Genomic DNA, 22,576 nt, shown 5'->3' with positions numbered 1-22,576 from the left:
CCACCATTTTGGGACATTTTTTTTGCCCAGAAATCTTGGCTTATATTCAAGTATATATAGTAATCTGCTTTTCCAAATATTGAAATATACCCAACTACCATTTAAACCCATCCAAATATAAACTGAGAACATTCCCCCCCACCCTTTTTTTTAAGGGAAAAATGTTCTTGAATATAAGCTGAGAGTTTATATTCAAGTGCTGACCTGTTCTGCACCCACATGCCTCCTTTCCCTCCCCGACCCACCACAGGCCTGTCCCTGGGCCTATCTTAAGCCCTGGTGATCCAGTGGTGATGCCAGGACAGGAACAATCTCTTTCTCCCCTGAGGTCAGGTGTCGAATTCTGTCCTAGCTGAGCCTGCACCTACTGTACCCCTTCCCCCTCCCAAACCCAGCACTGACCTCTTCCCAGGCCTACGTTAAATCCTGGTGGTTTAATGGTGAAATAGAATTGGAGAGATCCTTCCCCCACCCAGATTAGGTATCAGGTCCTGTCTCAGTTGGCTGGCTATGCAACCATCCGCCCCCTTGTGGATCCAACATAGGCATCCCCCCCTGGGCCTACCTTAAAATCTGGTTGTCCAGCAGGGTGAGTTGGGATAGGAGTGGTCCTTCTTCGCTCCTGCCCGTTCAGTCTTGCTGGTAAAAATGCTGCCGCATGGTTTGGCAGACTCACAGGATTGCTGCAGGAACTCGGGCAGCCATTTTTATGGGCGAGACTGTATGGACAGGAGCATAGGAGGATCCAACTCACCCTGCTGAATCACCAGAGTTTAAGGTAAGCCCAGGGGAAGGCCTATGTTGGTTCCATGAAGGGGGCAGGTGGTCCCACAGCTGGCTGGGACAGGACCCGATGCTTCACTTCAGGAAAGGGAGGGATCATTCCCGTCCTGGCTCAACACTGGACTACCAGGATTTAAGGGAGAGGCCAGCACTGGGTTTGGGAGGGGGAGACTTAAATATAAACACCCCCCTTTTTTGAAAACTGCTTCATGACTGCAACTGCAGATAAGAACCTGTACAAGCTAACACCATATTAGAATGTGTCAGGTTAGTTACTCACTGGACATCAGTTATGTAATATCCAGTGAGAATGTGGCATTCTAAAGAAGACCTGTCTCTTCAAGGGGTTTTCACTTTTTGATAGCCTGAGCTACCAGATTTTGCCCAAGAAAAAAAATTTAATTTGGTATGGAAAGCTGTGGTAGCTGCTGTATTTGAATCGGGACACCACTTTTCTGGCCTCAAAGAAAATTTTGCATGTCAGGGGAATTCTGCGCAACTTTGCATTGCAGAATTCCCCTAGGGATATCAGATGGAACATGGGTGGAACACAAACCTGTCTGGTCCCTGGCTCACCTTTTCCAGGTTTGAAAATTAAAGATGTAACAAAACAAGAAAACCCTCAGCATAGCACATACAAAGCTGACCTGTCTGTGGCTTTTCTGTTTTTGAACTAGCCTACGCTGTAGGTTCTGGGCAAGGGCTTTTAATTCTCTTACCCTTAAGCTGCGCACTCTCCTGGATTCCTTTAGCTAAATATCTTTTATGATGATCTGGGGTTTTCTCCTATGTACCTCTTAGAGTTTGTAAATCGAGTTCTAGTGCAATGTGACTAGTGGTCCTGAACACTACGGTCTTGTATCTGAACCAGCAAGCTGCTTGCACAAAACTTGTCAATCATGTTTTCCAACTCCACCTGTTTTCCAGGGAGCTGCTCCTGCCCCCTCGGTTTTTCTGCAAGCAAGTTGTTCAGAAGTGTGTTTGATCTGCTCTTCCATTTTATTATTTTCAGGTATTTTTGCGCAGTGATCTTTGTTTTTTTTATTTGAAGACGCTTTCGAATTGTAGAAATTTCAGATGACATCATCGATATCATTCCTTAGTATTTCAAACATTCATACCTACTGTTTCTAGGAGTTTTAACTGCTTATTTCCCCTCCTCTTGTTTTTTTCCTTATTTGTTATCTTTCTTTACATATTGTAGTTCATTCCTTTTCTGATTGTGTCCTAGTTCATCTGTTAAAGATTTTGTCTGCATTTATCTATGTTTGTTTTAATACATGTTATATGTACTTTCCCCTTTTTTAAAAAAAAATATTGTTAATTGCTTAGAAGTTTGGAGCAATCAATCAAATTTTAAATAAACTTGAAACTTGGAGGCTCGGTACCCAGCAGTTCCCTCCTGGTGGGACTACTGCCTGGGAGAAGACACAGACTTGCACAGTAGAAGTCTGCTGCTAGCAGGATTAGCCCCTTGGGTACACCTACTGTAGCTAGCCAGCCTGCTGATATTTTTTAAAGCTCAGGGGGCCGTCCCCCGCGTAGCTGCTTGCATCCCTGATTTCAGTCAGGAACTTGAGTTCAGGCTGTGTGGGCTCCTTCCCGGTTTGGCCAGGACTAACGTAGTCCTCCCCTTTTTTGCGGTGCACTTTTAAGGGGGATGAGATTCAGTTTGACCTCAGTCTGACTGGCAGCTAGACCAGGTTAGGCCAGTGAATCTGTGAGGCAAATGTCTTCTTTTGATATCAGCTGAAATCCTATGCTAAAGCAGGCAGGCACCACATGGCATAGTGAGTAAGGCTATTGAAGCCTATGGGGAAAATCAGGGTGGGGGAGGGTCTCAAAGTTGTTTTTAGAGGGTTTCTGACCCCAGGGCCCAGGCCCCCCTAATCCAAAAACCCCTTTCTCTGTGATTTATTTTCCTCACAGAGGTCTCCACAGGGTGTTTTGGCACAGTTTTTCTGGCAGCGGCCATCTTGGGTTTTAAATGTTGTTTTTTTTTGGGGGGGGGGGGGTTTTCTTTTGCCTCCTGCCTGAAAACCCCTAGATTTTGCTCAGAATTGACTGGGATGGACTCCTCTGGCCTTTTTACCCCTATATTATGCCAGGTTTGTGATGAATGGCTGTCCGATGAGGTCCATGTCCTGCATACAACAGAGCACATGGGGGAGGAGCAGGTGCACTGGGCTCAGCCTCTGAGTCATCAAGGGCTGGGGATCCACAGGAGGCATGGCACAGGGGGAAGAGACCCCTCCTAGGACCCTCCAAATCTGTATTGGCCAAGCGTGGTCACGAGGGGACTGTGGAGCCCCAGGGAACTTTCAGGGGGTCCATGCCAAGGTCGGAGGGAACCCCAGTGCTGGGTTTCACACCAGATTTTGTGAGCCTGATGTGGAATGCTGATTTGAGCTTCTGAGCATCCTCAGCATCTGTTGGCAGCGCACCAGTAGCAGCAACATAGGGGTTCTCCTCGACAGGTGCCCTGACAAGACAAGGATGCAGACTTGGACCAGAAGGTTCAGACTGGGAGGATGAAGTCTCCCTGGCAGAGTCTGCTTCCGTGCAGGACAGTGGTCAAGAGGTGATGGTGATACTGGATCAAGGGGAAGACCCCGCCGGTTGTTTAGGGCCTCTACACTTTCAAACGTTATTTTTATCTTGCTGCAAGAGTTAGAAGCTGGTAGGAGTGCCAAGTTTTTCTTATCAATGCTCAGTTATGAGCAGTTCTGTGGCTCTGACCATATGTTTTTCCTGACATTCAGTCCTCGCTAATCTGGTCACTGACCATTGGAAGTCGGCAGAGGAATCACTTTGAGTGTCTAAGACTAGGGCCAAGCTGTTTCAGATGGCGTCAGATTTTCCAGCAGCTGTTTCAACTGAAAGTGGATTCGCTGGTTGTGCAGGTCACTATGCAAACCTCTCTTCCTAGTGATGGAGGGGTGATAAAGGATCCCCAAGCGTCAAGTTGAAGCCTTGGCCCTGGGGATTTAAGTGGCAGCTGCGTCTTCCTTTCTGGCACGTGCTTGTCAGACTTGCCTGTCGTGGGCCTCTGACCTGATAAATGGGGAAGATCCCCAAATACTCCTCTCTAGGATGAATAGTGCTGATGCTTTGTATGATCTTATCAGAGTTATGTGCAAGGTCTCGGCCTATGATATCTCTGCCCGAAGGATGTTCTTGATCAGACAGTGTGCAGGAGATATTATCTCTAAAGCTTTCCTCCTGAGCTTGGAAACAGGAAAGGCCTGTTAACTGCACTTTCAGAGAATATACAGAGAGCCCCTTCTGAAGTCCCTCCTGCAAAAAAATCCAGGACTACCAAAATCTGAGCTTGCCAGGGCTCTACATCATTCGCTGCATACCAGTGCTGAAAGGACTTCCAGGCCTAAGCATAGGCTGTCACTGTGGACTTCTTCCTAACTCGGAGCAACGTGGTAACGACCACATCAGATTAATCATTGCTTGTCAGAGCCATCTGCTCAAAAGCCATACCATAAGTCCAAAGTGTTACAGATTCTCAATAAGAACCTACAACTTATTTGGCACACTGTTTTTACCTTCTGTGTTTCTTTCCTTTACCTATTGTAGTTCTCCCCTCTTTCCACAATGTTACAATACGTCAGTCTTTGTCACTATCTATGTTTTCACTGTTAGTTTAGTTAATGTAATATGTACTTTTCCCCATTTTAATTATTGTACATCGCCTAGAAATTTTTGATATACAATTAATCAAATGTTTAAATAAACCTGAAACTTTACGGGAGGCTGTCCTTTTGGATCTTACAATCAAGACATTATCCCTGATGCCTAATTGTGTCGATGAGACAGATTTCAGAGTTACAAGCTTAGGATTATGGAAGCTGGGCTCTCCCTATGCACGGTTCTGTCTTTCTTACCTAAAGTAGTCTCAGCCTTCTCCATCAATCTGGAAGTCAGTTTCCCGCTTTTCACCCTACGGGGTCTAGAAAAAAAAAAAGAACGTTGCATTTGCTGGATGTCAAGCGAGTGCTTCTTCGGTACTTTGAAGTTACCGAAGAGTTTTGCCTATCAGACTGCCTTTTTGTTCTGTCTAGTCATAAGAAGAAAGGGAGGCCGGCATCTAAAACCTCAATTTCCAGATGGATTAAAATTGCCATTTTCTCCACGTATATGGGCTGTGGTAAACAGCCATTGGTCACATTGAAAGCACACTCCTCTGTTTTGAAGGCTGTGGGGACTGCTTTGGTATGTCACTAGAATTTAGGACCAGAAGACACATTGCACTAGAAATAAAAATTAGGTTCTTACCTCAATAATCTTCTTTCTTGTAGATGTGTCTAGTGGTCCTGGAGCCCCGCCCTGTGTATGGCTTTGCCTGCCTTCTGCCTTAGGATTTGAAGAATTTTCTATCTCTCAGAGGATAAAAAAAAGAAAGACGATGCATAGGTATATCCTCATGACTATACAATCTGGTTTAAGTCTCTGTTTGAGAGCAGGTCATGCAAGTAGCTACGAGTTCTATAAATAATTGGTGCTGGTTGCACAAGTTTGGATGTTATGTTATTTCCTATGTTTTATTATGGTGCTACTTGATTGCTTTTGTACAAACTGAAGGAGTAGGAGCAGCTCCCTGGGAAGGAGGTGGAAAACATGATTGACAATTTTCTGCAAGCAACTTGCTAGTTCAGATACAAGACCCTAGTGTTCAGCACCACTAGACACATCAACAAGAAAGAGGATTACCAAGGTAAGAACTAATCTTTCTTTTCATGCTTTGCTTAACTAATTTTCTAGCCCTTGTAATTTAGTAGCAGTTTCAGAAAGAGAATAAGAAGAGTCAAATTCTTACAATCTACAAATAAATTCTGTTGTAGAAGTTTACTGTCTTACTGAACTTGCACGATTGCATTAAGATCCATTCTATCACTTGATGTATCAATATTTATCCCAGGACAAGCAGGCATTATATTCTCACTTGTGGGTGACGTCATCTACGGACCCCCGATGCGGAAGCATTTTCAAGCAAACATGATTGAAGATTTAAGTTTGCTCTGCTGCTCCACGCATGCGTGCCTTCCTGTTCCACTAGGGGGCGCATCCCCTCATGGTCTCCAGTTCAAAATTTTCCGCTGAGCCTAGAAGTCGTGTTTTTTCAGGCTGTGCCCCAACTGCCTTCTAGCACTGCAATTTTTTCTTGTTTTTTCTCAATTTAGTCGGTGTGCGCGAGTTTTTTCTTGTTTCAACTGTTCCTGCTTCGTTTTTCTCCAACCCGGAGGCTTCCGGGTCCCCGTGGCCGCGTGGCTATTCGAGCCGCGGCTACCTTCGATTCTATGTCCCGGCCTTTGACCGGCTTTAAAAAGTGCTCCCGGTGCGAGCGGCTTCTTTCCATCACAGACCCGCATCGCCGGTGCATCCTCTGCCTGGGGGCCGCTCATCCAACCGACTCCTGCCCCCAGTGCACTACTTTCCAGAACCGGGCCCTCCGTCGAAGGAAAGCCCGCATGGCGGATCTTTTCGCCCCGGACCAACCCTCTACCTCGGCCTCGAGGTCGGCCCCGGCCTCGGCCCCAGCCTTGACCTCGGCCCCGAATACCTCGGCATCGCCTCGAGACTCGAACCCGAAGTTCTCGGGACAATAGAAAACCTCGGCTCCGGGTAAGTCCCCTCTTCCCTCTTCAGGTTCTGTACCAGCAAAGAAACCGGCCTCGGGGACACCGGCGACGCATGGCGGAAGTCCCATGCTTACAGCCCCGGCGAAGCCCTCCAAGCCTTCGGGCCCTGCCTCCACCACACGGGAATACTCTGATACGAGGTCGCCCCCGGTGGAGTGCACCGAGGCAGTGGACATGCCCTCGATGCTGTCCGTGCCTGTCTTCCAGGACCTACTCCGAGCGATGATCTCGTCGGAGCTGTCCGCTGCAATGGCCCATTTGCAACCGGCCTCGACCTCGACCCCGCATGTACCAGACCAGCCTGAGCCTCGCGTCGAGCCACCTCGAAGAAAAGCGCGCAAGCTTCACCGCATTCCATCCTCCTCGGACTCCTCACCGAGGCACCCGAGGCGCTCTCCCTCCACAGACCGCCGCGGTGCAAAACGTCGTGCTAAAACGACAGAAACCTCGAACCGCCGTACCTCCAAGAAGGCCCAGGGTTCCCCCACTCTACGAGGCTGTTCACCTACAGGACCGCTAAGGGTGGCTGAGTCATCACTCTCCAACCCGCGCATCCTCCGAACTCCCCCTCGGACCGGGACTCCGACCCGAGGTTGCAGGTCCTCACCGAGGGAGTCCGGGTCGAGGTCACCGATTCGACATCGATCGGTACCTCGAACCCCGACATCGTCTCCGAGGGGCTCCTCGAGACGTCGGAGATCTACGACCCTGGAACACTTTCACAGTACTTCCCTGGTCTCGGAGCGTGGATCGGAGCAGGAACCTCGATACTCGAGGGAAGCCTCCCCATCCTTCTCCACCCGACGGAGGTCTCGTTCACCGACCCCGCACGGGGCCCCGGGAACATCTCGCCCATCCTTCACTCGCTTTGTCCAGGACATGGGCCACGCTTTGGACTTAGACCTCCAGTCCGACTCCAGATACTCTAAGGAATACCTAGCGGAGCTGGATATGCCATCACTTCCCAGAGAGTCCCTCCGCTTACCGCCTAAGCCGGTACTCCAACAGGCCTTCTTCAGGAACCTGGAGACCCCCTACATGGTCACAGCCGTACCCTCCAAAATGGAGGCCAAGTACCGCACAGTACCCTATCCAGGATTCGAACAACCAAAGCTCTCCCACCAGTCGCTGCTAGTAGAATCCTCCTTGAAAAAGGCCCACCCATCCCGGGTCTCAGCCGCGGTCCCCCCAGGCCGAGAAGGCCGAACCCTAGACAAGTTTGGCAGGAGACTATATCAAAATGCCATGATGGCCTCTAGGGTGCAAAGCTACACTTTCACCTTCACATCCTACCTCAAACACCTCATTGGACTATTAAGAGCCTTTGAGACTGACCTACCGGCCTCCCGCCAAGGAGCGTTCGGCCTGCTTCTAGAGTCCCTCTCCAACCTGCGCCTCCATCTATTCCACGCGGCCTACGATGGCTTCGAACTTGCCTCCAGAGAGGCAGCCTTTGCTATCGCCATGCGCCGACTAGCTTGGCTGCGCCTGGTCGACATGGACCCCAACTTACAGGACCGGTTGGCTAACCTACCCTGCGTGGGAAAAGAACTGTTCGATGACACGATTGAGGCGGCTACAAAATGCCTCTCGAACACGAACGCTCATTTGCCTCCCTCGTCCGGCAAAAAACAAAACTGCCCGCGCCCAGGCCGTTCAGGGCCCCTCCACGCCACTACCCACAAAAATCCACCACTCCCTTCTCGCGGCCTCCACCCAGGCGTCCACAAGCCCACCACCGGGCCATGCCCAAGTCCCAACCGCCTGCGACTTCCAAACCATCCCCGTCCTTTTGACGGGATTCGCGGAAGGGGGCGGGCCCCCTCCGCCATAGTCCCAGGCCCCCTTCCTATCGGGGGCCGCCTCAAAGCCTTTTGCCCTCGCTGGGAACAAGTCACGTCGGACGCATGGGTCCTTGGCGTGATCTCATCAGGATACTCTCTCAACTTTCGGGCCATTCCTCCAGACAACCCCCCAAGGAATTGCCCACCCAACCGGACACAGCTACCCCTGCTCCTCTCCGAGGCTCGAGACCTGCTTCGCCTCAGGGCAGTGAAGGAGGTTCCCCCCGACCAACGGGGGAAGGGCTTCTACTCCTGTTACTTCCTGGTACCGAAAAAAACGGGAGACCTATGCCCAATATTAGACTTGAGACGCCTCAACAAATTTCTAGTACGGGAAAAATTTTGGATGCTTTCCCTACCGACCCTCTACCCCCTGATCGACGAGGGCGACTGGCTCTGCTCCCTCGATCTGAAGGAGGCGTACACACATGTCCCAGTACACCCCGCTCACCGCAAGTTCTTGTGTTTTCAGGTAGGGGACTGGCACCTACAATACCGAGTCCTCCCCTTCGGCCTAGCATCATCACCTCGGGTCTTCACCAAGTGTCTCGTGGTGGTCGCAGCAACCTTACGTTCCCAGGGCCTCCAGGTATTCCCCTACCTGGACGACTGGCTGATCAAAGCCCTGTCCAGGGAAGGGGTTATCTCAGCGACCCAACAGACTATTACCTACCTACAAAGTCTGGGGTTCGAAATAAACTTCCCAAAATCCCAACTACGCCCCTCGCAATCCCTACAGTTCATCGGGGCCACGCTGGATACGGTTCGCCTCCGTTCCTTCCTCCCCCCTCCGCGCCTAGAGGCGTTAGTAAGTCGGAGTCGAAGGATCTCTCTGCTGACCTCGGTATCAGCTCGACAGATGATGACTCTCCTAGGCCACATGGCCTCCACCGTCCATGTCACACCCTTCGCCTGCCTTCATCTAAGAATCCCTCAATGGACCCTGGCCTCTCAATGGCGTCAAGACCGGGACCCGATCGACCGTCCCTTGACAGTGACTCCTTCCTTGCAAAGATCGCTCTGCTGGTGGGCCGACTCTTCAAATCTTTCCAAAGGTTTACTCTTCCTTGCCCCTCATCACAGCAAGGTACTCACCACGGACTCGTCAGAGTACGCTTGGGGAGCCCATCTGGACGGCCTACGCACGCAGGGGATGTGGTCAGCGGAAGACCGCCGCTGCCACATCAACGTGCTAGAGCTCCGGGCCATCTATCTCGCAGCTGTAGCCTTTCAACACCTGCTCCACGACCGGGTGGTACTCATCCGAACCGACAACCAGGTAGCAATGTACTATGTAAACAAACAAGGAGGAACAGGGTCTTGTTCCCTCTGTCGGGAAGCCCTGCGCCTCTGGAAATGGGCAATCTCCAACAACACCTTCCTTCGAGCGGTGTACATACAAGGAGAACAAAACTGCCTGGCGGACAGACTCAGCCGCCTCCTCCAGCCACACGAGTGGTCACTGCACTCTCAAACCCTACGACAGGTGTTCAAACAGTGGGGGACACCTCAAATAGATCTGTTCGCATCCCCCCACAATCACAAACTGCCTCTCTTCTGCTCCCGGATGTACTCCCCGGACCGGCTCGAGGCCGACGCCTTCCTCCTCGACTGGGAGGAAAGGTTCCTGTACGCATTCCCGCCGTTTCCTCTGATCCTGCGGACGCTTGTCCACCTGAAAACAGTACAAGCCACCCTGATCCTGATTGCTCCTCGCTGGCCACGCCAGCCTTGGTTTTCCCTTCTATTTCAACTCAGTGTCAGAGATCCACTGCCTCTGCCTCGGTTTCCCTCTCTACTATCACAGGGTCAGGGTTTGCTGTTACATCCCAATCTTCAATCTCTTCATCTGAATGCTTGGTTTCTTTCCCCCTGACTTCTCTCCCCGTGTCTCAATCAGTCAAGGAGATATTGGAGGCCTCCAGAAAGACCTCAACGAGAACCTGCTACTCCCAAAAGTGGACCAGATTCTCAACCTGGTGCTCCTCTCACAGCCAGGACCCGGTGTCGATCCCCGTCCCCCTGGTCCTTGACTATTTACTTCAATTATCTCACTCCGGCCTAAAGACCAACTCCATTCGAGTACACCTCAGTGAGATTGCAGCCTTCCATCAGCCCCTGGAAGGGAAAGCCCTCTCGCTCCACCCCCTAGTCTCTCGCTTCATGAAGGGTCTTCTGAATGTCCACCCTCCTCTCAAACCTCCTCCGGTGGTTTGGGACCTTAACGTGGTTCTGGCTCAACTAATGAAACCTCCATTTGAGCCCCTAGACAAATGCCATCCAAAATTCCTCACTGGGAAGGTGATTTTCGTGCTTGTGCTCACTTCCGCTCGGCGGGTTAGTGAGCTACAAGCTCTAGTGGCGGACCCACCCTTCACGGTAATCCATCACGACAAGGTGGTACTCAGCACTCATCCAAAGTTCTTGCCTAAAGTAGTGTCTGATTTCCATCTCAATCAGTCCATTGTCTTACCTGTGTTTTTCCCCAAGCCCCACTCTCATCCTGGAGAGGTGGCGCTCCACACTCTTGACTGCAAGAGAGCGTTGGCCTTCTACCTCCAACGCACTCAACCACATCGGAAAGTCCCACAATTGTTTTTGTCCTTCGACCCAAACCGGTTAGGTCACCCAGTCTCCAAGCGCACCTTGTCCAACTGGTTGGCCGATTGCATCTCCTTCTGCTACGCTCAGGCTGGTCTCGCACTGCATGGTCGAGTAACGGGACACAAGGTCCGAGCGATGGCAGCCTCCGTAGCGTTCCTCAGGTCCACACCTATTGAGGAAATCTGCAAGGCTGCCACGTGGTCTTCGGTTCATACTTTCACCTCCCATTACTGCCTGGACTCACTGTCCAGGAGCGATGGCCGGTTCGGCCAATCGGTTTTGCGAAATCTATTTGCTTAAATTGCCAACTTCCCTCCACCCCTTTTCAGTTAGCTTGGAGGTCACCCACATGTGAGAATATCATGTCTGCTTGTCCTGGTATAAAGCACAGTTACTTACCGTAACAGGTGTTATCCAGGGACAGCAGGCATATATTCTCACAACCCGCCCACCTCCCCGACGTTGGCTTCTTTGCTAGTTAAGTGAACTGGAGACCACGAGGGGATGCGCCCCCTAGTGAAGCAGGAAGGCACTCATGCGTGGAGCAGCAGAGCAAACTTAAATCTTCAATCAAGTTTGCTTGAAAATGCTTCCGCTTCGGGGCTCCGTAGATGACGTCACCCACATGTGAGAATATATGCCTGCTGTCCCTGGATAACACCTGTTACGGTAAGTAACTGTGCTTTCTGACACTCAAAGTGCAGCCTAACATGTAAATTAGTTATGTAGCATGGAGGTCTTCAGTACTGAAAGGGAGCAAATTGGTATAATCCAAGATATTATTTCACTGGCAGGTTAAAATAATCAACAAATATCTGTTTCCTGTTTGTTCATGGTGCAATTGAACTTATTCTTTCTTGCCTTAGGGCAGGGGTGTCAAAGACCCTCCTCGAGGGCCACAATCCAGTCGGGTTTTCAGGATTTCCCCAATGAATATGCATGAAATCTATTAGCATACAATGAAAGCAGTGCATGCAAATAGATCTCAAGCATATTCATTGGGGAAATCCTGAAAACCCAACTGGATTGTGGCCCTCGAGGAGGGACTTTGACCACCCCTGCCTTAGGCCTAGAGTCACTAAGCTTACCTTTGCTAGGCGATCCTTGGCTGAGTGTTCCTGGGTGATCAATTCATCAAGCCTCCTCATGCAAATTAATGAAATCGGAGGCACACCCGATCGGAGGCACACCGACTGCACGGATCACTACAGAGCGATCCCAATGCATGCGCAGACCATCTTCTTTGCCTGTAGATGGTCTGCGCAAGCGCTTGCTCTCAGCACAATCGCGGGAGGGAGAGGGGGGGAAATAGAGTTGTACAGCCTTCTACTGTAAAGCTGTATTGATAATAATGTTGGGAGCAGAGGTTATTTTTGATCGAGACCCTACACCTTTTAAAATACAAGGAAGCCCTCCGGTAAAGGAGGGCTGACACAGAAGAGTACACTCCAGCCCTCCCTGCCCCATGAACACACGGTTGCCCTAGAGTGGTCACACGACTCTTCTCATGCTAGGGAATGGGGTAATGCCAGATTAGGGCATTGTGATGCCGCGCACTGAGGTCAGCCGGGGCTGGTGGCGAGAAGTGCAGCCCCACTTTTAACCCATGGGTTAAAAACACGGGCTTGCAGAGAGGCAGGGCGGCATGATGGAAGAAAGCAAAGAGCAGTGAGCTTTTTTGATGGTTTCAGGGCTGGGCTTTCAGAAACAGGACAGTCAGAAAGGACATGAGTGACTGGTTCCCAGCAGTCACTTCTTTTTTGATCGGCCAGCCCAGTTGGTTTTCCTGATTTTGGTTAGTGAATCGCTGTCTTCCTACATTTGCATGCCATTCCCCCTCATTTGCATGTGCAGATCGGATCGGGCGCAGATTGGGAGTAAGGTTAGTGAATCGGGTCAGAGTTGCAAAGTGGTCGGGACACGATCAGTGTCCTTAGTGAATCTAGCCCTTAGTCTTAATCAGAAAATTAATTATTTACTTCACCGGTGAAGTTTTTGGTGTGGCCAAAGGTAATCTGGCTCAGATAAGTAATTCACTAAGACCTATTTGATTAGCATGATGTCAAGACCTGGAACAACCTCTTTTCACAACTTTGTTCACATTACCTTTACTTTGCTTAAAAGAGAGGGCACTTCACAGTAAATAGCAAAAGCATTTGTGATGCTGTACTTTTAAAAATAGCCCAATGTGGGTGTTTTAAGCTGAAAACAAACAGCTAGCAGTGCTTTCATCTCCATCCATTGAATTGAACATGCATTTCTACTTGCAGTTATTATGTACCTTTTTAAATACAATGTGTACATGTGGGGAGCCATCAGGCATTCTTTGTATACCACAACTATAGAAGTCACACACACTCTAAAATGTTCACTAGTTGGCTGCTTTTTAGCCTAGAAGTAAAATGAATTATCCCAAGACCAGCAGGCAGCATATTGTCACATGTGGGTGATGTTATCTACGGAATCTGGCACAGACTGTCTAAAGTGAACTGTCACTTTAAGAAATCAAAAGACTGTACCGTGCAGGCGCAGATGCCTTCCCACTGATAATGAGGCTCCTCTTCTCAGCCCTACTTTAGGGTCATCAACTTCACCGTCCAGTTGTATCTCAGCTACTTCAATGCTGCCAACATCGGGAGAACTGCATAAGAAAGTTAAGAAGCACAAGCACTGTTCCCCCTCCAATGCTGCTGCAACACAAGCATCTTCTCTATCAAGGAAGCAATGACTGGATGCCTCTGCACATTCTGTGCCGACTACCGCACACACACCAGTTCCAGTATCTGAGCGGCAACGAGCGCAATTTGTGCTGCCTACTGTACAAGTGCTATCTTCACAGCCGCAAGTGTGTTTTCTGCCGCCTACTGCACAAATGCTATCTTCACAGCCGCAAGCTGAAAATCAGAAGCCATTGAGTACAATTTTGTCATAACCTTAGCAACCCTCAGAGGGCCCTCTGGTGCCTCCCAGTGCTCTGTCAGCATCATTATTCTTTCTGAATTTGAATTAAAGAAAAAAAATGTGGACTGGGTCTTGGAGCTACTCATAAGTGAAATTTGAGTTGTGTAAGTCTGCGGGTGTTCCAGAATTAATTCAGGCAAAGATACTGAAATAACTTCCATCAAATCCATTGGTTTGAAAGGTTTGCATGCCGTCGAGTCCTCTCTCTGGTATAGGGCTGCCACAGACTTTTGGCTGTTATTACCCACCTGAGACCCGGAATCCTGAGGATTCACTTTGAGGCCATAAATACATTGACCCTAATACCCAGACATCAGTCTTTTTCCAACTGGATCTCCGGTATAGCTTTCCGCAGGGGAATAGTGCCACCATTGGCGATACTCCAGACTATGCTTTATACGAGGGGTGCTGAAAAGATCTTATCTCAACCACCTTCCTAAATTCTGAGTGGTGTTTTGCCACTGTAATTGAAGTGTGTTATTTTGTTTTGCAAAGTGCCAATTTGCAGAATTGTAATGCTATGGGCAAACTGGATGCATCATTCGAGTTTTCATCTGCCGTCATTTACTATTTTACTATGTATTGTTTCAGATCATTGATTGAACCATGTCAACAAAAAGTATGGAATTTTTCAAGTATGGAATTCTGAGCAATCATGAAGGTCCTATTCCTGCAGAAGAAAACTCCAAAGGAAATCGATGCAAACATTGAGTGACAAATGCCCATCATATTCCACAGTGAAGAAGTGGTATGCAAACTTTCATCATGGAGATTGAGACCAAAGATGCAGCAAGGTCTGGGAAGCCTCAAATGGTGTCAACTCCTGAAATTGTTGATCATGTCCATGACCTGATTTTGGCAGATCAGCGAATATAGTCTAAAACTATTGCTGGGAGACGCTACAGCTATCCAGAGAACGTGTTGGGTTATAATCCACAAGCAGCTGGGTATGCAGAAATTGTCAGCCAAGTGGGTGCCCAAATGTTTGAATGCTGATGAGAAATGATGTTGAGTGGACACTTCCAAGTTGGTTTTGCAGCATTTTCAGTGAGCTGGTGCCAACTCTTTGCAACAACTAGTTACTGTTTATGAAACATAGCTACACCACTGTGATCCTGAAACAAAGCGGAAGTCTATGCAATGGCAGTACTTAGGTTCTCCAAGGCCAAGGAAATTCAAGACCCAAAAGTCAGCAGGAAAGGTCATGACCAGTGTTTTGGGATCAGGAAGGTGGTGTAATGACTCTCTTCCAAGAGACCAGTTAATGCAGAATTCTACTGTAACTTACTTTGCCAATTAAAGGAGGCATTGAAATAAAAATGGAAGCTGAAGAAAGGAGTTCTCTTTTTGCAAGACAAAGCCCCTGCTCACAAGGCTGACAAAATGATGGATGTTTTGATGCAGTTGGGGGTTCAGTGCAGACTATCCACCCTACTCACCAGATCTTGCTCCATCTTACTATTTTCTGTATCCAAACCTTAAAAAAGAATTTTGAAAGGGCAACAATTTGAGTGATTCAGAAGTGATTTTCAGGAGCAGCAGAGCTGTAGTTCAGTAACCAGACATCAGAGTATTTTTTGGAAGTGTTACAGAAATGTCAGACACAATGTGCCAAGTGTTGAGCTTTAGGGGTGAATATGTGAAATAACTTGCAAGTTTTATGGCTCCATGTCGTTTCAACACCTCCTTATATGGGTGTCTTCAAATGTTCATCTGGGAACAAAAGAACATTAAGCATCTTCATTAAATAAGTATGAAAAGTATCTGTTAGCTCTATAGTGAAACCTTTTGGGAGAGGTTGTGAGTGCTAGTCCCACTCAGGTAGGTGGCTTGTTTGGTTCCACATTGTTTATGCTATGTGTCCATTGCTCTAATTAATTCTTGTTGCAGAGCAGAAAAGACTTGAATTGTTGGGGAGTTCCCTGTGCCCTCCTTGTTATTTCTCCTCCTTAGAGGTTATCCATTGCTTTGGTACGAACTGAGGAGCTGAGGCACTACTGTGACACAAGAAGGCAGAATTAAAAAATGTAGATGATGCCTTCTGCAATCCTCATGGGTGAGGGGAAGAAACTCACTTGCCAAACTATGCCCTTCTATTAGAAAGATTATTGTTCAGGCAAGATCTTCCACAGCCTCTAGCAATAGTTTTGTAGCTTAACTATTCTTTGAGTAAAAAAGTATTTCCATGTAATTTCACTGAGTGTTCCTTGGTCATTGTACTTAGTAGTTGACACAACAAACATTTTTGGTCAGTTGAAAGTTTTTTCTGAAATTTGTCTATTTATGCAGCTTAGGAATTTTGCAGGTGTGCAAACCATCACCACAATGGTCAAAATGATGCGACAGAAAGGTGATGTAGGGCTTTCAATGTGCAGTCAAGTCAAGTGAATGTAAAAACAGTTTTGCCTAAACTGTACTCTTAATTTCTGCTGTGTTTATTTCTGCAAGGTGTGTGAATTTTATGTTTTTAAAACTGTGGTCTTCTTTTCCCATCCCAACAGGTATTAGCATATGGTGGACTAGGCTCAATAGTACGAGTTCTTACAGCAAGGAAATCTGTTTAAAAGACTGTTTAACTTGAAGCAAAGGGAAAACGGTTTTGGACACAACTATGAAGAAGGAATTAAATGACTATTGACACATCTTTCTAGAGATTGCTATTAAAATTAAAATATTTTGGAAAATACATATGTTGGAATGCTCTTTATTTTAAAAGGTTGTAGAGGGAACATTTTAATGTATACTATGTGGGGGTTTTCTTTGACTGTTATGTATATATATAATAGGGTTTGATAAATTTCCAGTTCTGGGGGGGGGGTTTCTTTCCTTACTTTATCTTACATATTAACATGACTGAAACAAATGCCCAATAATTAAACTGTCCAGTGGAACAGTATATAATATTTTAAAGCAGGGGTGTCCAACCTTTTGGCTTCCCTGGGTCGCATTGGCCAAGAAAAATGTTTCTGGGGCCGCACAAACGCTGCAGCAAGATGGTAAACACCCAGGGGTAGCAGAGGAAAACACTGCATCGCCCTCAACCGGGGTCGCAGGTTGGACACCCCTGTTTGAAGGTTTTGTAGAACTCTTGCCCATAACTATCACTTGGTAGATAGATATTTGGGGCTAGAGGCAGAACTGGGTTTGGTGTTTGGCAGATTCATTAACTGGGCTGGCATTCAGTGCAAAACCTTTATTTTTTCTCTTAGTCAAAGGTGATCTTGGACTTTTGGGGAATTATTTGTAAAGTGCCTGCTGCATAAATAAAACTGTTGGATTAATGGTATATTTTTTTTTTGTTTGATTTCAAACTGAAAAATGAAATGGCAGCAGGTTTGCCAAGTTGTCAAGTATGACCCTAAAGATGATCAAGGAGGTAATAGATTATATCCAAGTTGACATCTTTTATATATAAATTGTTTTGCTTTTTAATTATAAATATATATTTTTCAGAGGACTGCTCTACATTAGGGACTGTCCCCTTTTTAAACTTTAAGCAGTTGAGTGTATTTTCCCATAGTCTGCGATTGGTTGAAATACAAATTAATTGGTGTTTGTGCTTGCTGTAGATTGAACAAGTCTGTTTATATTTTTAATATAATTACAATGAATATCCATGAATGCATTTTGCACAGTTTTAATTCTCTCTCTCAAGCTGTTTCTGGAGTACTCCTGTCAGAGCAGATAGGCAGTTCACAGGAAATCCACCTGAGTTATTGGATTGCGTTTTTCATTTTGGATTTCATGACTACAAGGTGATTAGTTAGAACAAGGCTCCGCTTGGTTTGTGTTTGATTTTTTTTACCTAGTTTGGTTATACAGAAAACTAAACCTGTTTTGCAGCTTCTTCATACTATAGAATCCCCATAGGCAAGCAGTCCTCAGAATTGTACTAATGGACCCCCATAAGCTAATATTGACCCACATCTATCCATGCTGGATCTGACACGTCTCAAACTTAACCATGGTCTAACAGCGGGTTAACTTATTGAAACATCTTTCTGTTCTCTCTCCCCGCCCCCCATTTTGCTTTTTAAATAAATGTCAGTGGGAGGGGCCTGGTTATTATCATGTATAACTTATTGCCAATGCTTTTACTTTCCCTAAAGATTGTGTACCTGGTATAGCACTGAATCAACTGTGTTGCTTCAACAGATTTCTCCTGTGGCAGATGCAGGATGGTGATAATTGTGCCAGGCTGTTCCTGGGCTGCAGTTTACAATGAGCTAGTATTTAGGTGATAGCAAAGCAGGCCTTAGGTGTTTCTAGTTGGTGGAATACTCTTAAGGCAGCAGTGGTGCTGTAGGGTCCAATAGGCCAATTCTGATTTTTTTTTTTTCCCCTACCTCGTAGCCCCACATGTTCACAATTGGATTCTCTTATATGTAAGTTTATTTTGCAGAGACAAAATCATTTCACAGTGAACTTAGCTTAGTTCATTTGAGGATGAACAGTACTTTAACTTTGTTGTATTACTCAGAACACCCTCAATAAAGATGTCACAAAGTACCGTGGTCTCATGTCTTAGTGTTATTCAGTTGCTTGTAACTTAATGTGGATATGTTTATAGTAAGACCTAGAACCTCATGCACACTAATCTATGAAAGTGATAAAAAAATAAAAAAAAACTTAGCTCTTGCATTTACTAATCACAGCTAACTAAATCTAAGATTTTTTTTATTTTTTTTGTAGAGTGCATTTTGCATGGCCCCAATACAAAGACTCCTTTAGCACTTGTCCCCTACACATAAGAACCAACTTGTGAATGACTTAAGAGGGCTGCCCTTTGTGGAATGGTTTCTTGGCAAACCACCACCTTAATAATCAGCCTTTTCTGCATTGTCAAGAATTGTGTGGTTCTTTAAGCCAAAAGTACATGTTACCAAAATCAGTTCATACTTTTAGTACATACTCTTGAGAGGACGGGTTCCAGAGAGTGACTGCAAAATAGAAGAGGAATTATGTAAGGCAGTGATTCTCAGTTGAGTCTTCAGGTATAGCTAGCCAGTCAGTCAGCCTTTCAGGATGTCCACCAATATGCAAAAGAGATTTTGCATGTATTGTCTCTGTGGTGTACATACATAGTCAGTCAGTATGGCGATCTTGAACAGCCCCAAAAACTGAGCTGAAAATCACAGCTGTAAGGAAAGTGTTGAAGGAGTGAGATCCCTAGTGTGTATATCCCTAGAGGTGCATCTACCATCATACCCACCAAAGTATACACATTTATTTGCAATACTTCAAGCTTGCGCTTTACAACTTAGCCCTGGAGCTCTCAAAATAATTACATTTCCAGAAATATAGGGTTTGTTTTTTTGTTGAACAGGCCTGTGAAGCCTTTTTCACATGTTAATTTTTGGCATTAAGTACATTATATTGTCTTTTTTTGTTTAAAAGCAAATGTGCTTGCACACCACTCTGGGTGAATCTTTTCTTAAAGTGGCTAATACCAACAAAATAAACTCAAACTTTTGTGTAGTCTGCTTTGTATGAGTGCATAGTGAATTCATGTGAATACAAATGCCTCAAACGTGGCATTTTATGAGATTACAGATATTCTCATGCAAGGTGTACTTTTGCAACATCATTTCATACTTTATTAAACAAGGTCCTTAAGAGAAGTCATATTATTCAACCTTAGGTTCTAGCTAGAAACAGTTCTAAAATGATATGGATTACAAACAAATTTTTATCATGCTTGCAGTATGAGTGCTTTGAAAGGTGGTCATGTTAGAAGGGGTAGATGGCATTTTACATGTGCAAATAAGCAGATATTGTTAGTAGCAATTAAAAGCTGGCCACATTTCAGCTTTGGTCTTAATCCCAAAACCAATCTAAAATCTGAATTTGAGTTAAGCAGGGATAGGGAACTCCGGTCCTCGAGAGCTGTTTTCCAGTTGGGTTTTCAAGATTTCCCCAAAGAATATGCACGAGATCTATTTGCATGAACTGCTTTCAATGCATATTCATTGGGGAAATCCTGAGAATACAGCTCTCGAGGACCGGAGTTCCCTACCCCTGAGTTAGAGTGACTTGACCACCAGGGACTCTAAGCTAGGGGCAGGGGGAGAGAGAGTAGAAGCTACCTTTAAGAGCAGGAGGAAAGATATTAGTATGGTTCAGGGGAAGTGGAGCAGTTTTAGCCCAAACCAAGTAGCAAATTCAGCTGACACGGGGGGGAAAAAGGTTTTGGTCACCCTCAAGCAGTGATAATTAGAAAAGCCACTACTTACATGTATAGTTATGGGATGTAGATATAAAGGGACAGTGGGGGTGGACTTCTAAAACATATGGGAAGCATATTTATAAGATATACCCAATTTCTTTAAGTACTTGTACCGTCTGCTTAAGTGTGAGCTAACCTGCTTGATTAGACCTGGGGATTTAGGCAGTAAGGAAGCATTTTTTTAGCCCTCTAGCCTTAATCTACCACAAACACACACACAAAAAAAAGCCAAAAACTAAAAGCTTAGAACTTAGCTCCTCTTGTAAGATCTGGCTCTTATTTATATAAGTGAAACATAAACCCTTATTAAAAACTGCAGCTTCACTCAGGGATATTTTTATAAAACAGCTAACTACAAGCATCTGTAGGACAAGTGTAATTCACAGAAAGCTCTGCTTTCAGTGAGCCTTTTATAAAATAGCTGATCACCCAATCAAAATGGAGCTTCACATTTTTTCAAATCAATGCCATTCATATTGTGCAGGTTTACTGTGGGAAAGAACATATTGTGCTCCATACAATGGTGCTCATCTTCATGCATTTGCTACACAGTGATATTATACTAGCATTCAACATTGATTAGAATGTTTTAATTGAAAATGTATCGGAAGCCAAAGTTGTTATCAAGTTCATGTTTACAAAAAGATTAACAGAATTCATTGATAAAGCATAGCAGAGTTAATATAAAAAAATGCATTAATCAGTGGAGATAACATTTACAGTTCTCTTGATTAAAATTAGAACATAAGATGCGCCATCTCCAGATCAAACCTTCGGTCCATCAAGTCCGGCGATCCACACACACGGAGGCCTGCCCAGCTGTATACCTGGCATAATTTGTAGTCACCCATATCCTTCTATGCCTCTCATAAGGAGATGTGCATCTAGTTTGCTTTTAAATCCTAGGACGGTCGATTGCGCAATAACCTCTTCGGGGAGAGCATTACACATCAAACAAAAGTAGCTAAAGAGTAAATTGGGGTGTTGACAAAATTAAATTTTAATGTAAATATGTACACAGTATGGATGAACAGTACCAAATCTTTCTATACATGCATTAGTATCACTCGGAACAAAGGATCTGAATTTGTGGAACATGTTCTTGATGGTAAACATGCTAAAGAAATCTTTTATTAAAATGTTCACAAAATGTGCTTCTCCACCACCACGCCTCACTAACCAGCAGTAAAAGTGTGTTTTGGATTTGAAATAAATAAAATGTATTATTCCAACAAAGTAAATAAAACAAACTTTTCTACACAGGAAAACATAACCATATACTTTAATCATATTACCTGTAATTCATAAATAAAGTGGAGTGAGGAACCTATTTACTTTTATCACTAGTAAAACAAGTTAGAGCAGCAATACCTTGTGGAAAATCAATACTTTAGCCTTGGCCTATTTATTTTTCACTTTATTACATTTACATTACCTCTGTGGCTAACCTAACCAGTAGGGGTTCACCTGGGGTGGCACTTAGGCAGCCATCAACTTGTCAAACATGCCCCATTGTGGCTAGCGCAAGACCTTGATGAAGGACCCATGCCAATCACAAAGAAGCTGCTTTAAAACAGGCTGATGGTTGTCTGTGTCATTCGAGAGGGGGGGAGTAAAGAAGGGAAATGTTGAGCATGTCAGGGGAGAACGCAGGGAGAGATGGTGAATATCTTTGTTGGGGGCTGAAATGTGGAATGGGGCAATGCTGACCACCTTGGGGGAGGAAAGCTGGATACCTTGTTGGGCCACTGGGGAAGGAAAGGGCGATATTAAACCTTTTGAGAAGGAGGGGGAGGAAAGAGAGAGAGATATGGTTGACACACCAGGGAAGGGAAATATAGAGGAAGAGGGCTATGGTCGCATGGCTAAGGTTCACCCTAGGTTCTCCTATCTTCCCTAGCTCCAGGGAGATGAGTGAATGGGGAGGAGCTAAAATATGTAATTGCCTGGAATAGGCACTGAGCATGCCTGTTCCATTCACTTGAGCTCTGGCTTCAGCTAAACTATCTTGTTTCTTAACACCAGCCAAGATGGTATTTTCTGTGTCTTCAACATAAAATTGATTTTATCCTGAACAGGAACAATTGGTGTAGGAAAACATATTTCTTATGGACACACAAAAATTTAAAAAATGCTACAGCTGTTTAGATGTGTACAATCTAGAACAGCAGCTGTAAAGTAGGTTAGATCCTTCAGAGCAAGTCATCAGCTAAAAACTACTGGTACTCAGCTAAAAATGCTAAATCAAACTATTATTAAGATGGAATGTGGGTTTTATTTGCTATGTAGTGCTAAGCAAGCGGCAAGAAAACAACCGATGTGTTCTTGTTCTTGAGGTTTATATCATATGACAGTTACAAAAGTAAATATTAGCTGCTATTATTTTTAAGCACACACCATTTTCCTTAGTTTGTTAAACAGCAAGAAGCGAGAAACCAAAGCCTGAATAAGCAGCACTCATCTGCTGAAGCAAATGTCAACTGCACAAAACCATGCGCTACTTGGGA

General features: G+C 45.7%; 1 protein-coding gene across 1 annotated transcript in view; it reads left to right on the top strand.

Moving 5' to 3' along the window:
• ARPC5L (actin related protein 2/3 complex subunit 5 like) overlaps positions 1 to 18,352 on the top strand; it is an 83,664-nt gene extending 65,312 nt beyond the window's left edge. The window contains exon 4 of the mRNA XM_033961666.1: positions 16,345 to 18,352. Within this exon, the coding sequence (XP_033817557.1) occupies positions 16,345 to 16,407 (63 nt within the window). The 3' untranslated portion in view covers positions 16,408 to 18,352. The remainder of the gene's footprint in view (positions 1 to 16,344) is intronic.
• Positions 18,353 to 22,576: the final 4,224 nt, after the last annotated feature.

This window comes from Geotrypetes seraphini, chromosome 10 (assembly GCF_902459505.1).
Source record: "Geotrypetes seraphini chromosome 10, aGeoSer1.1, whole genome shotgun sequence".
NCBI classification, from domain to species: domain Eukaryota; kingdom Metazoa; phylum Chordata; class Amphibia; order Gymnophiona; family Dermophiidae; genus Geotrypetes; species Geotrypetes seraphini.
This window is presented reverse-complemented; position numbering and strand designations above follow the sequence as displayed.